General features: G+C 59.4%; 2 protein-coding genes across 7 annotated transcripts; both read right to left on the bottom strand.

The window, feature by feature from the left end:
• Positions 1-2,302: 2,302 nt before the first annotated feature.
• Positions 2,303-9,773, bottom strand: LOC111157490 (carnitine palmitoyltransferase 1B). Of its 6 annotated transcripts, none has more exons than XM_022518926.1 (18): positions 9,520-9,773; positions 8,987-9,126; positions 8,517-8,694; positions 8,192-8,293; positions 7,869-8,006; positions 7,694-7,771; positions 6,787-6,894; positions 6,628-6,712; positions 5,881-6,076; positions 5,372-5,557; positions 5,185-5,290; positions 4,984-5,100; positions 4,452-4,616; positions 4,235-4,373; positions 4,007-4,155; positions 3,298-3,411; positions 2,782-2,874; positions 2,303-2,640 (listed from the first exon to the last, which is right to left on the bottom strand). In XM_022518926.1, exons 1-18 carry the CDS (start codon positions 9,658-9,660, stop codon positions 2,557-2,559), a joined length of 2,319 nt encoding a protein of 772 aa, XP_022374634.1. In that variant the 5' UTR covers positions 9,661-9,773; the 3' UTR covers positions 2,303-2,556. The 6 variants fall into 6 exon arrangements, with proteins under 6 accessions (XP_022374634.1, XP_022374633.1, XP_022374636.1 ...); XM_022518925.1 differs by having other exon boundaries at positions 4,007-4,159; positions 4,239-4,373; XM_022518928.1 differs by lacking the exon at positions 8,192-8,293 and having other exon boundaries at positions 4,007-4,159; positions 4,239-4,373.
• A 1,058-nt stretch (positions 9,774-10,831) lies between these two features.
• LOC111157491 (choline kinase beta) lies at positions 10,832-14,162 on the bottom strand. The gene is made up of 11 exons (XM_022518929.1): positions 13,873-14,162; positions 13,556-13,664; positions 13,183-13,296; positions 12,837-12,970; positions 12,440-12,535; positions 12,206-12,264; positions 12,043-12,124; positions 11,807-11,915; positions 11,562-11,665; positions 11,253-11,334; positions 10,832-11,095 (listed from the first exon to the last, which is right to left on the bottom strand). The coding sequence occupies exons 1-11, from the start codon at positions 14,094-14,096 to the stop codon at positions 11,024-11,026; spliced, it is 1,185 nt and encodes a 394-aa protein (XP_022374637.1). The 5' UTR covers positions 14,097-14,162; the 3' UTR covers positions 10,832-11,023.

Below are 14,162 nucleotides of genomic sequence, written 5' to 3'. Positions count from 1 at the left end.
CTCTGTGTCACCACCAGGCCGGATCCCTTGCTCTCTTCCCCGTGTACCTGCTGGGCGTTGCTGTGCCGGGCAACCCGGGACCAGCCTGAGGCGGGCAGGCCTTTCGTCAGCCTCTGAGTAGTGGTGTGGAGCAGAGTCTTCCTCTCAGCCAAGTGAGCGAGGGTTGGACTTCTGTCGGGCTAAGCTTTGAGGGTGTCGGGATTTGTCTGTTACCGCCGCCAGCCTGACCTAGTGCCTAGTGCCGACCCGCAAACCCCAGGGCTACAGGTAGCTTATGGTTCGATGGGTTGTCGCTGAGGTTTTTACCTTGGGTTAGCATTATGGTTTCCCTTCTTACCTTTCTTAACCAAGAAAAAATCCGATTAAAAAACAAACAAACAAACAAAACACTTGGATTTCAGCATTAATGGAAAGCCAGCTTTTTGGAAGACTCTGCTCACTGCTCTCCCGAGGCTGGGTGGGCTGGTGTGCCCAGAAGCCTACCAAAACCCACACACTCCCCCAGGGTAGGTGACACAGGTACTCTGTGTGGCCCAGTCTGTGAAGAGATTCTTGGGAGCCCAAGAAAGTTCTGGTGCAGAACGGAACATTCTGTGAGCTGAGATTCGTAAGCTTCTCACCGAGATTCAGAGGCAATTAGGAGCCTCTGCCCTGGGAATCCTCTCATGTGCTCTCTTCAAAGCTGCTCTCAGGAGCCTACATCTTCTTAGTTTTCAATTTATATTTTGAGGAGTTTGAGCCAATTTCACGAATACCTCCTATAGGCACATCAAACTCAACATTTAAAAATCTCATCTAATCACTCAAGCACCCAAAGTAGAAAATGTGAATTATCTTCGATGCCTGTCAGGTTTTAAGACCTACATTGACGTTCTTGTATCCTGAGTCTCCTTTTGGTAGTTTAAGTCCCATCATTTATCCCAACCTGGCCCCCCTCCCCCGCCGCCGAGAGGTACAGACAGGTCTCCTTGTTTCTGTCTTCACTGCCCCCTACGTTGTTCTAATGTCATTCTGGCTGGCCAGAATGATCCCATTAAGGTTTAGGGCAGATTAGATCACCCTCTGTTCTCACCTCAGTGGCTTCTCCCATTATTCAGACAAGCCAGAGCCTGGCATATGAGGCCCTTGAGGCCCCGCTCCACCTGTTCCCTCCTGCTCTCCCTCCACTACCTCCACGCTAGCCACAGCCCCTCTGGTACTATTCCTGCACTGCAGCCGGCACCTGCCACCTGGAAGCTCTGGCCCTGGCTGTCCACTCTGAACCCTCCCTCCCGGTCAGAGTCAGATAGCCCCGCTCAGGAAGTCTGCCTTCCCAACCCTGTCTGAAATTGCCACCCACCCCTCCATTGCTCCCGCCCATTACTTTTCTCCTTAGCACTTATTACCATCTGCCTTACTGTATAATTTACTCATTCTTCTTGTTTAATGCCTGTCTTCCCACTAGACTCTAAGCCCCAGGGGGAGGGACTGTTTTGGCCAGTTTTATTCACTACTGTATGCCAGTGCCTAACCGATTATAGCATGAATAAGTACTAAGTGAATTATTCCAAAAGGCTGCTGGTTCCCATGCTAGCCTCTCCATCCCCGAATCCATGCCTGTTTGACCTAATAGTGAATTCCACACGGCAGGTGCCTTGCTCAGCACCGAATCCCCAGCACAGCGCCGGGCAGGGGTGGGTGCGCAATCAATGGTAGTTCAGAAGAGAAGGCCCGGGACTGTATGAATTCGTTCCCGGGTTCTCGGCAACAAGCAGAGTGCTAGGACCCGGGTCCCCTCTCGCACGCAGCAGTAGGAATTAAGTGCCTTCTTACACTTTCCAGAAAACAATTTGTGTTTACTTTTAATGTTATTTCAATGTAGAAAGTCAACCTGAGGGAAGGAGCATGTGTTGCTCCAGATTATACTGTGTGCCCTCTCACAGACATGACCACTTGGTGTGTGGACTGAGAGCCTGGGATTCTAGCCCTTCCCTATGGCCAGGAGGCGGCCATGGGCCTCCACAGGGCTGTGCCCCAGCCCAGAGGCGTGCAGAGGGCATGACCGTTCATGGAACTGGCAGCTGGGCCCCACTCTCTGGCAGACAAACAGAAGTGGCCCCAGGGAACAGGTGAAGGTTGTGAAACAAGAGTTTAGTCCCAGTGGGTGTGGACGGCGGTGACCTCAGGAGCAACATGCATTGCAAAGTAGGTCACAAGCCTCTCAGCCTCCCAGCCCCATCTCCTCCCCCTGCTACCTCGCTGGCCTGAGCTTGGGCAGGGGAGGGCCTCCTAGTTCCCAAATAAAACACAGGTACCTAAGAGCTAAGAGAGAATTACAGAGGCTTATCTTTATTAGTGTCTAGCAAGAAAAAAAAGTCAAAATTCCCTCCCTGCTCCAACCCCACTTCTACCACCTGGGCCCTCAGGGAGCAGTGTCTGTTTTGGGAGTGCCTGCTGCCAGAGCTGTCTTTGGAGGCTGGACACCTGTGCATGGCCACCCCTTACGCCTGTGAGCCGACCACAGGCCCCTTCTTCCACAGTGTGGGGATGAAAGGGCAGCTGGCATTTCTCCAGCCCTCAGCTGTCAGCCTGGAGAACTTGGAAAAGATCAGCGATGTCCAGCAGAGCTTGGCGGATGTGGTTCCCAAAGCGCTGGGCATTCTGCGGGAGCCAAGAGCTCAGACCAACCCTTCAGGTGAGGCCCTGTCCCTCTGTCCCCACAACCAAGGACTCTTCCCCAGCCAGAAAGGGCCCCAGGTAGTACCCCCTCCTCAGGCCTGAGCAGGAGCGGGAGAGACTCACTGTCTCTGAGCTTGAGAACTTGCTGGAGATGTGGAAAAAGATGGTGTTCTCGCCCGCAATCATGTAGGAAACCCCATAGCCGTCATCTGCCACCTGAGGGCAGCACGAGGGGTAAAGAAGTAAACCAAACCTTGCAGATCCGAAAGCTGATGTCATGCTTGCTGTCCCCACAAGATGCCCAGGAAGGGGCCCCACCCCACATGCTGCATTTCCCCTGAGGTCAGGAACCTTTCCAGGCAACAGTGTGAAAACTGAGGAGCTCTGCCTACTGCAGGTCCGGACGCTACGAGGGATCCAGGATATTGTGTTTCTCTCAGGAGGTTCAAGCTCACTGCCTCTCTCCAGGGAGTGTCTTTAGTTCCTGGGTACTACCCAGGATAGCTACCCATTCTCTTTCTACGCAGGGCAAGCCCAGGGCTCTGCTCCTGGCCCTGGTCTGACTTCAGGGCTCTGTACTCTCGCCTGAGACCGCTGGGGCCCAGTCCTGCTCAGCCATCTCCTTTCAAGGGCACTTACAGGGCCAAAGCCACCACCGGCACCCAGGTGTTTGGGGTACTTGTCCGGGTCAAACATACGGATCTGGAATTGAGCAGTCTGGCTGGTGGAGAGGCGCCAGGGTTCTGAGAGCACCTGTAACAGGGAGATCACAGCAGTGAGGCACCATGCGTGAAATGCCACGCACTCAGCACTCAACCTGCTGACCGGTGATACCTGAGCACCAGCACAGGAGCAGGAGCACAGACTTCCCAACCGCCGACTGCTGCTACACGTCCCCCCTCCCACTCCCTCCCTCATCTGTTCTCACCATGACAGCATTTGCACAAAACCCTTGAAGCCCACGTGACCTAACTGTCCCCCCAGGCCTCTTCTCCTACTGGCCTGTCCCTCCCTCGGCTCTGCTCCCTCCCCTCCTGCTGCTGCTCTTTGTCCACCCATGCCCCTGCCGCAGTGTCTGGGCCCTGGAGGTTCCCTCTGCCCAGCCTCATCCTGCAGCCTCTTCGCTTTTCCCAAAGTACTGTCACCACCTGAGAGCCATCATAGTTGTACGTCCACCCTCATGAGAACCACCTACTGAGAAACAGGACCACAGGCCTGGAAGGGGTGTGGAGCAGGAAAGCTGGCTCCAGCCCTCAAGGGCAATTTCTGGGGATCCGGGCAGAGGATAGGCCATGCCCCCTCAGGAGAGGCCATGGGGAGAGGGGACACACCCATCAACAATGCTGACCTCAGCCAGGAAAGGGGAGCTGACCCCCAGGTACTTGGAGACCAGGTAAAGGCAGAAGAGGTGCCTATCTATCCCACACCCTGTCATGGCCAGGCGGTACATGTTCTGGTGTTTCTTTGAAGCCTTCCGGAAGAGATCTTGGAGGTCTGCTTTCTGGGGAGCAGAAGCGGAACAGTGAAGAGTAGCCCTGCCCCTCAAGGTGGGCAGGAGGTGGAGGGTTTGGGGGGCTCACCATGTGGGACCCCTCCACCATGGCCTGAACAAAGGCCGTGGACTCGCTGGTACAGGAACGCACGGTCTCGGTCCGTCCCTCCCGGAACATCCTGGTCATGGAGGCTTCATAGGTTAGGCAGAACTTGCCCCTGTCCTGAGGAGCACAGAAGCGTGAATCTGGCAGGTGAGGCTGGTGCCACCCTGCCCCTTAGCAGCCCGGCAGGGCTCCTACCCGGAAGTGGGCCAGCTGCAGGGCAATCTGCACGAAGGCGTCCGGGCTGGTACGACACTTCTTGATGAGGCCTTTGCCAAACGGCAGGAACTGGAAGCAGTACAGCTCCACGTCGTCTGCCAGTGCCTTGGCCACCTGGTAGGAGCTCTCGATGATGGCCCGGCACTGCCAAGATATGGAAGGGTCAGCTGGGGGCAGAGCTCTCCAAGCAGCGAGGCTGGGCAGGTCTCAGTGAGCCTTTAACATCTTCAGACACAGAGGGCAACCTGAGGGGCCTCCATCCCCAGAGGCCACGCTGGGCTTTGTGGGAAGAGGGAGGCACAAACGGGTGCTCTGTGGACGAGTCTCATGCCTCATGTCTTTCACTAACGAGTCTCATGCCTCATGTCTTTCACTAACTGATGGTCCCAGGATCGCTGTTCTCTGCATGGCCAGTCTGGACTCTGAGAAGCTCCTGTCCCATCCCCCTGAGAGCGTCCCAGGTACTTGCCACTCTCACATGCCCATCCCTGTCCCCTCTTGGCCTGCACACCTGCTCAGGAATGTCCCAATGCAGCCGCTGGGGAGCCATAAGCATGGGATTTGGCTTGCCCAGGCAGTGCCCGGTCTCCGTGTAGCCCAGGTGGAAGGTGTCAGTGCCCAGGACAAACTGCAGGGAGAAGGTCAGGCTGAGAAGCCACCCTCACACCCCGCACCCAGCCTGCCCTGCAGGACCCTTCTGAGGGCCCATTACCTCCCAGAGATGCCCTATGATAGGTGCGTCTGCCCACGCGTGTTCCGTGTTGAGGCCCAGCTGGCCGTTCTTGAAGGCGATGATAGTGAAAGACTTGTCAAACCACCTGCAGGAAAGGAGGCCGCAGATGCAGCGCCAAGACAGGGGGAAGGAGCGGGGGGCCTGCCGCGGGGCTGGGGTGCCATACCTGTTGTAGCAGTTGCCATGTAGCAGGGCCTTGCCATAGAGGCTGAGGCTGGCCTCGTCTTCGGGGTCATAGTGGGGAGACTCCTCATCCAGGGCCACGAAGAAAGCAGCACGCTCGATAGCATCCAAAGCGGCCTTGTTCTTGCCAGAGCTGAAGAAGGCCTGGCGTGCCTGTGCCCACTCCGTTCTGGGGGCACAAGGGCAGGGTGAGTGTGGGGTCACTGGGCGGCGGCGAAGGACACCTCTCAGGACTCGGCAGGGCCCAGTGCTGGGGGTCCCAGGCTGTCCTGGCAGATGTCCCTGTCCTCCACACACTCCCACCTAGTCCCCGCCCAGTCGCATGTGGCTAGATGTGCCGTCTGCCGTTGCCCACCATCCTCCTCACTACAGAGGGGCCTGGCTTGGGCAGAGGGCACCCTGCCAGCATGTGCCTCCCTCAGTCATGCCCGTGGCCCCAAGTTCCAGGGTGGCATGCAGGACCGAGCTCCTCTTCTCATGGGGCCCTGGTACCTTCCCCCTGCAGTGAGGGCTGCCAGCTTTTCCTCCCCAGGCTGAGGTGGGGAGGGGTCATCCAGGATCTTCTGGAACTGCATCTCTAGGTCGCAAGGCTTGAGCAGCTGGGAGCCCTCGTAGAGCCACACCTTGAAGAAGCGGCCCTTGTGGTAGACAGCCACGTGCCTGCTGTCCGAGAGGTGCTGCAGCAGGTCTGGGACAGAAGCGGCAGGAAGGCTGAGGCAGGGCACACCTCTCGGTTCCCACTGCCCCCCTGCCCCCCCACAGGCCTCCGTCTGGGCTTTCCTTTCCCAGCAGTGGAAGTGCCGGCACCAAGCCAGGCCCTGTGCCGGGCGCTCCCATCTCTCTTGCTTAATGCCAATGGTCCCATAAAGCACTTCACAGAAGAGGAAGCCGAAGCTCCAGGAAGTACACGCACTGTCCCCGTGTCAGGAAGCACGCCCTCGGCAAGCAGCCTCTCCTACTCCACTGGCTGTGAAGGGCTCCTGGGAAGCTCTGCTCCTCCCGCTACCCCTTCTTCAGACCACCTACCCCTGCCCTGGAAGGTCCTGGGGAGCAGGGGCTCTGTTCTGGGCCCTGCTGGTCACAAATCAAGTATTTTTTCCAGTTCCCTGACCCTGAGATGCCCTGGACGCTTGGTGACGGGCGCACAAATAGAAGGGTCAGCCATGTGAGGCGCAGACCTGGGAGGGAGGGGCCTCCGTCCTGACAGCCCCACCACGGGCCCCTGGCGGTGGCCAGTACCTGACTCCTTGCCCGGGATCCGAGTAGTGTTGAACATCCTCTCCATCTGGTAGGAGCACATGGGTACAATGCCCTGCGCCATCACCTGGGAGGAAGGCCCGGCATGGCTCAGACTCAGGCCTCCTCTCCCTGCTGTGCCCTCAACCCCACACAACTCACAGGCTTGATCTCTTCCCGGTCCAGTTTACGGCGATACAGGATCATAGCATGGACGATGTTTCCCAGGCGAGCTGCCTGTATGTTTGTATTCTGGATGAGCACGAAGTCCTGCAGAGAGAGAGCGGAGCCTGCACGGGGTGTGACAGATGCGCAGCAGCATCTCTCTGTCCTGGTGTCACCTGGGTCTCCCCGCCTAAGGACCTGAGGGGTCCTGATCCCTTTCCCCAGTCCATCCTGCACACATGGTCAGGGTGCACTGCCAGAGGTGAAATGCATAACTGGTCACGCCATCTCTCTGCCCAGCTTGAATCTTTGGAGCTGCTTTCTCATAGCCTATTTTCTTTGGTCGTGTTTTGTTTATTTTGCATTGAGCACAGAGTTTCTACCACTGAAAAACAGTTTAAAACCTCTGTCATGGGCAAGCTGTACGTAAGTGGTTGGGAGGACAGCTCTGTGGAGGAGGGGACTTCGGCACATGACTCGGAATGTGTTTTGGGCAGTGGGAGAGGAGGGGCCCGCTGTGCAGACCGGTGGCTGTGCTGAGGCCTGTGCTGGGAGCAGAAGGGCTGGTCATGTGGGTCAGGGGAAGACCATGACCTCGTGAGCTCTAAGAGAAGCAGCTCGGGATCCACACAGTAACATGACAGGAAGGCGCAACGAAGGAAGTTCCCAGTGATGGTGTCAGGACAGCTGGGAACCTGTGGTCGGGAGGCCGGTGAGAAAACCAAGGCAGGAAGGGATAGAGCCTGGGCTGGTCAGGGCAGTGAGCCTGAGGGACTCTGACCGTGATAGTTCAGGCTGTGGGTCTATTGGACTCCCCAGATCCTCAGGACCCTTGCTACCCTGAAACTGCTTCCCGACTATTCCGGATTTCCCCCATCTTCCCTGCCCCCAGGCCCACCCGCACCATGACGTAGTAGTTGCTGTTCACCACAAGGGGCGCCCTGCTCCTCAGGTACACATACTCTTCCCACCAGTCACTCACCTGCAGGAGGAAGGGAAGAGTTAGTGCTGGGGCCGAGGGCAGGGGACAGATGCCCCTGACACACGGGGGGTGAGGATAAGCCAAGGAGGGGACTCACATAGTTCGTTGCCCACCATGACTTGAGGACCAGGTACTTCTGCAGCCTGGGGGCAGTCTTCTCCTGGAAGTCCTTGGCCAGCGTCTCCATTCGGTAGTATTCCGCATCATCCAGCAAGGGCCGCACAGATTCCAGGTACTGTCCAGCCGAGTCATTGTCAGTGTGGGGGCCAAACGGCAATGACTACTTCTGTCTTGACTCTCTGCCAACCCAGCCCCATTTCTCTCAACCCCGCTCTTTGCAAGGGACAGTCCCTTAGTTTGGAGAAGTCCTCTGAGTCCAGCCTAGCCTGCCCAACGGGGACGTCTGATTCAGGCCCTTACCCGCTGAATTGTGGCTGGCACGCAGGGCACGGGAAGCTTGGGCAGGGATGTCTGGAAGCTGTAGAGCATGGGCCGCCGGCTGGACAGAAGGCGGACACAGATCTGGGCATACGGAGCAGAGAATGTTTCTGGTGAAAACCAGGGGAAGTAAAGGAAACAAATCACAAACCCTTGAGGAGCTGGGCCCCCGACCCTCAGAACCAGGACAAACCTATGCACCAGGCACCAGTGCCCTGCCTGCCTCTCCCCTCCAGCTTAGAACCCCAAATGAGGCCCCCAGAGTCTCAAACCAGTTGCCTGAACCCGTCCACTGGCTTCTGCTCACAGCCCAGACTTTGGTGAAGTGGCTGGTCTGGCCATGCATCTCGAACATCCAGCCATGGTAGGAAAGAAGCAGTTTCAGGGTTTGGCGGAAGAAGAAGATGCCTGTCATCCAGACGCCCGTTGAGAAGACGACCATGCTGAGAAGTGCCCGGGTCTGTGGGGTCTGGTAGGGGCCACATCTGTCAGAGAAGGGACAGGGCTGCAAGGAATCCACTTGAGGTCAGCCTTAGGGAAATTCTGACTTCAGTTTTGATGGTTGTGAACCAGCTTGGAGAAGGCATGGATGACCATTCTCCAGCACACTCCTGTCTGAATGCATTACATACCAACTTCCAAAATGTTGGACTCAGATGATGGTGGCCCCCAAGGAGGGCTGCCCCTAGGACCTCCAGTGGCTATTATCCTGAATGTGCCCAGCTCAAGAACCCTGGCCTTGGAGGCTGCCCAGCCCTCTCTTGTCACCCTTCTTACCCCTCAGGGAGGCACCTCTGGATATAGCAGACCAGCCCCATGGAGATGTCCACCTTGCAGTAGGAAGAACCCACTGTTGCCATGACGACAACCAGCCAGCTGGTGGGGCTGCCAGGGTACACACCCCTAAGGATGCCATTCTGTGGGGCAGAAACAGGGACACTTACAGCAGAAATGACGGTGGGCACCTGCGAGGTCCTGGTCTTTGCCTGGGAGGCCGCCTCTCTCCCTCACCTGCTGTGCTCCTGTTCCTCCTTCATGTCTGGTCTTCCCCTCCTCCACACTCCCATACCTGCAGCACCCAATTACTCACTGGGTCCCACTGCTACTCCTTGCACACCCGTCTCCCCTCCACACCTTGAGCACCCCTCTGGTTTCTGCACTGCTAGAGCCTGCCACCCAGCCAAACTGCCAGCCAAGGTGGGGGTGGAAAGTCTTGACAATGGGGCAGCAGCTGACACCTGGCCTCTGTCTTCGCGAAAACTCTATCCTGCAGCTGCTGGGAGGGAGAAGCCAGAACCACCCGCTCCCACCTTGATGCGAATCAGGCGTTTCTTCCAGGAGTTGATCCCGGACAGGTAGATGTGTTTTAGGGCCTCCCGACTGAGCCGGAAGTCGACCCCATCTGGGGTCACCGTGAACTGGAAGGCCACGGCCTGGTGCGCTTCCGCCATCCCGGAGGTTGGCCTTCACCTGGGAGGGGGCAGGGCAGGAGGGTGCGCGGGCGGACTTCGGCTGGCCCCGCCTCCGGCCGCGCTCTGCCTCGAGGGCCCCCGAGACCCGGCTGCGCCCCCACCCCCGCCCCCGGCCGCGCTACACCAGCGGCCGCCCGAGGCCCGCCGCCCGCTTCGGCCCTGGCCCCGGCCCCGGCCCCGGCCCCGGCCCCGGCCCCGTCTTCGGCCCCGGCTTCGGCCCCGGCCCCGGCCCCGCAGCGCGACCAACGGCCGCGGAACCCTCGCGCCCGCGTTCCGGGCGTGCTCCTCCACGGTGGGGCAGCGGTCGGGTAGAGGGCCGAGCCGGGAAATCTTCAGAAGCCCCGAGGACAGTGAAGGGCTGCCTCTGGGTTGGGGCGGGACGCGCCCCTGAAAGCAGAGTTGATCTGGAGCGAGGCAGACAACCCAACTGCAAGGGACCCCGCGCCGTCCTCGCCCCCTGCTGTGGTCTAGGCTTCTGAGCCCCACGGGTGGCCCCGTGTTGCCCCCCAGTCCACTCACAGTTTGGGTTCGCTCCTGTCCGCGTGTGGGGCCAGTCGCTCTGGCCCGTGTCCCCATGTCCTTCAGGCCTGGCCATCCCTGCCCCGCCCTCACCGGGAACCTGACACCCACTCCCAAATTTGGGTTGAGAAAACAGATGTGGGGCGGCAACCAGAATCCCCTCCTCTCTGTGGTGGGAATCAGAGTGGGGGTGGGCCGGGTTTCTGCAAGCTGACATTGCTCAGAGGTCTGGGAACCTGGGGGGGCCCAAAGGGTCTCACGTGAGGATGGCAGCATTGGAGCTAAAAATAGCTGAATGTAGGGAAAAGGTCATCAGAGTGTCAGCTGTGCTGCCTGTCCCCTGATCTCCAGTGCTCAGGGTTGGGCAGCCCCACCCCAGTGCCCTCTTTGTACCCTCATTACCTCCTAGCCCGCCACCCAAATCGTTCTAGTGTGTGTCACTTCTAAGCTGGGGCCAGGGAGGGGGAGGGTAGGGGGCTCCAACTGGCACAGTGGACCCTTAACAACTCTCAAGCCCAGAGCACCCAACAGCCATCCTCTTCAGAGAAAACAAGGCTCACAGCCTCGATCACTCCTGTCAATCTGTGTGCATTCCCTGGCTGGTACTTTCTGCAGCAGAGCTAGGACTGGGTGTGAAGGAAGAAGCTTGTTTATTGTCTCAAGGTACACAGCCAGGGGCTCTCTCCCACCATCTGCCTGCTGTGGAGAGAGGTCGGCATCCTCAGGCCCAGGCTCGCTCCAGGGCTCAGCCCAGTCCCCAGAGCCTCCCTCCAAGGTCCCGCCCTGGAGGCTCCTGGAGCAATCTGAGTTGGGGGCTGGAGAGTCAGGATGAGGGGAAGACGCTCAGCTGTCCTTTCTGCTGGAAGTAGAACTGGAAGCGAGACTGGGCATACTCCTAGGGAAGGAAACCCCCCAGAAGACCTGTGAGAAGGCTTGAGACTAGCACCTGCCTCCCCCACCCCACCCCAAGTCTGCCCACAGATTTCCTGGGGAACATGAGGCCCCTGTTGTTCCCCCTCCTCCCACCTAACTCACCCATCTGGGTTACTTACCAAATAACCGAATTCTATGGTGGACATAGACGCCTGGAGAATAGACCAGAGACCCCAAAAGAAATGGGATGCCAGAGCATATCTAAGGAGGGCAGGACAAATAGGAGTTCAGAGCACACTTGGCATTACCTGGATCTCATCCCTCAGGCTGGTCAAGCCCCAAAGCTCAAACTTCTCCCCCACTGCCTTAACTCCACCACTGTCCTGACTCTTCCGCTCCGCCCCCACCTGCAGTCCCAGAAGCTGGCCTGCCAGCCTCCTCCTCCGCCGCTCTTCCCTTGCATGCCGCTCTGCCCCGTCTCTGCTCACCGATTAGCCTCTACCAGCAAATCTTCTTCTAGTTTCCTCTGCTCCTCTTGGGAGAAGGTCTCACCTTTCTTGACCTCTGCCAGGTAATGGCGAATAAAATGGAGCTGAGGTTGACAGACAGAGTCAGACAATGGGGAGACTGCGGAGTATTTCCCAGTGAACACCCTTTCTCACCATTCTTTCCAGACCTCACCTTCCTCCTCCCTCACAGGCCAGGTCCCGCTCCCCAGCCTCCGGTCACATACCTGCTGCCCCGGGGTGGGGTAGTCTGCAGGCTGCGCTTTGTAGAAAGGCCACTCCTCGTGAGTATAATCATAAATCCACTCACAAAAATGGTTCCCAATGTCAAAGCCCCTGGGGGAAGAAGGTGGACACTCAGTCCCCAAATACCCTGGGCAGCTGGGATGCAGAGAGGAAGGCCTAGTCTGTTTTCCAGGCTGTTGTGGGAACAGACCCATGGAGGCCATCCTCTTATCCTCACCTGTAGTTGTAACTACTGTACTCAAAGTCGACCAGCATGAGTCTGTCAGTGTTTCCTGGCTCTGAGAGCAGCAAGATGTTCCCTGGGAAAACGGGGTGGAGTTCCGGTTACTCCAGGGCCCTCTGGCCCCCTCACCTTAGGAGATGCCGGTGCTTTCTCCTACCTTCCTGGACATCATTGTGACAGAAAACCACGGGTGATGGGGTAGAGTCTAACAATTTCCTGTAGGAGAACAGGGGGCATGGGTCCTGAGTAGGAGTGACCAGAGGAGGGTTGGCCACCCCGTGGGCCAGGCCCTGAGCCCTCCCTCAGTAAATCCTGGGAAGGTACCCCAGTAGGTGCCTGGCACTGGTTCCTGTGCTGTGCTCTTCTGTTCTCCTGCCCTGCCGTCCCTCACCTGAGGTTGCCCATCTCATCCTTCAGGCTGTATGTCTCCAGCAGGTTCATCTGGGGGAGGCCAGTCGGGGGCAGGTCCTGGATCTGCTTTAGGTACCTGAAGTCCAAAGAATAAGACACGCTCCCTCTGTTATCCCTTCCTACCTCCTCTATTTCCCCAGGCCGGGCTGTCCTACCCGTTTTCCTATCACCGGGGAGCTTCTCTGGAACACTGTGCGACAGACTCGTCTGCCTTACTTGATGCCTGTTCTGTGTGGGCGTCCCACGCTAGACACTGGGACATCTGATCCACTCAGCTGGACAGTCACGGACACGTGCAGCTGCAGCCCAGTGTAGCAACTGGCAGGATCAGGGTTCAGAACAGATGTGCAAAAGCCCTGAGGCGGCTCCGGACTCACCGTTCCATGGTCCCAAACAGCCAGTGGGGCTCCTTAGTGAACGGCATCTCCATGCCATGGAACCGGGCCATCTTCGTGGCGATTTCTGCTGACAGCACTGGCTCTCGAAGCTCACAGGTTTTCAGTGGCCGGCTCTGCACCCAGGAACCTATCAGGGTGGTGAGGGGGCTGGGGCAGGAGGGGGACGGGGTGGGGAACGGAGGTGGGGGGGATGTCAGGGTCTTGGGGAAAATGCCCTACCTGGGGTAAGGGACATGAGGGCCGACACTGGAAAGGGGGATAGGGTCTGGGGGCAGGAGGTGCCTCGGGGAGGTCAGGGCCGGGCTGGGCTGGGCTGGGCTCCTACTGGGATGTACTGTTCCAGCCGGCCCTCTGGAAAGACTCCATAGAGCTGGGGCCCGAGCGACCGCTCTGCCAGGATGGCGAACATCACACTTTCGAGGACCAGGGAATCCACGCCCTGAAGGAAGGTGGACAACCACGGGGGCAGAGTCACGAGGGGCCGTAGGCCAACACAGGAGCGTCTGCTCTGACCTCCCAGCATCGCCGCCGCTTGCTCTATTGCCTGGAGACGCCCGCGCCAGGCTCCAGCGGAATTTACAAGCTCCTGAGCCCCTGGACCTCCGCGCCCTCGGCGGCGCGATGGGGCGACGGCCACCCGCCACGCGGGAGGGCAGGCCCCGAAGCCGGGGCCACGGCGGCCCTCGCTCCGTCCTCACCTGCAGGATGGCCCCGTACAGCCGCAGCAGCACCTCCCGGGGCTCCCTGCCCACGCTGGGCAGCTGGTCCGGCAGCGAGCAGCGGAAGAGCAGGTTACTGAGGCCTCCGCTGCAGACCCACAGCAGCGTGAGCTCAGCCCGCGGCCGGCGGCACCTGCCCCCGCGCGCCCCGGATCGCCCCCTGCGTCCGCCCCGGGGCGAGCCGGCCCCGCCCCCCGCCCCGCACGCGCCGGAGCCGCAGCAACGCGGGGTCCCCGGGGCCGAGCTCGACCCCTGACCCGGCGCAGGCTCCGGAGAGCTGACCCCTGACCGCCCACCTCACAGGGTCAACCCTCAGCTCCTCCGGCCGCACTCGGCGCCAGGCCCCGCCCAAGTACTCCCGGCAGCACTGGTAGGCTCGGCGCTCGGCGTCACGCGACAGCGACGAGCCGCGCCGCCGGTTCCGGGCCGCGTCCGGGCACTGAGACTGCGGCAAGCTGTCCTTGGCCAGCCGGTCGCCAACAGCCCCGCCTTCGGCCACAGCTGTCCCCTCGGCAGCCATGGCGCCGGCTGGGCGAAGCCCCAACGTCCAGCCGCGCTCAGGCCCCTTCGGGCGAGCTCGGCTCCT

The sequence above is a fragment of the Enhydra lutris genome, unplaced genomic scaffold (genome assembly GCF_002288905.1).
Source record: "Enhydra lutris kenyoni isolate GAN:26980312 unplaced genomic scaffold, ASM228890v2 scaffoldscaffold55, whole genome shotgun sequence".
Lineage (NCBI taxonomy): Eukaryota > Metazoa > Chordata > Mammalia > Carnivora > Mustelidae > Enhydra > Enhydra lutris.
Note: the sequence above shows the minus strand (reverse complement) of the source record. Positions and strands in the feature narration are given on the sequence as shown.

Coding starts and splice junctions, on each gene's coding strand:
- LOC111157490 (XM_022518924.1), bottom strand. CDS start 9,660: ATGGCGGAAGCGCACCAGGCCGTGGCCTTCCAGTTCACGGTGACCCCA. Junction 8,695..8,986: donor CAGAGGTGCCTCCCTGAGGG/GTAAGAAGGGTG, acceptor CTTCTCTGACAG/ATGTGGCCCCTACCAGACCC. Junction 2,875..3,297: donor CCGGTGGTGGCTTTGGCCCT/GTAAGTGCCCTT, acceptor TGCTGCCCTCAG/GTGGCAGATGACGGCTATGG.
- LOC111157491 (XM_022518929.1), bottom strand. CDS start 14,096: ATGGCTGCCGAGGGGACAGCTGTGGCCGAAGGCGGGGCTGTTGGCGAC. Junction 13,665..13,872: donor CTGAGGGTTGACCCTGTGAG/GTGGGCGGTCAG, acceptor GTGGGTCTGCAG/CGGAGGCCTCAGTAACCTGC. Junction 12,536..12,836: donor CTGTTTGGGACCATGGAACG/GTGAGTCCGGAG, acceptor TTTGGACTTCAG/GTACCTAAAGCAGATCCAGG.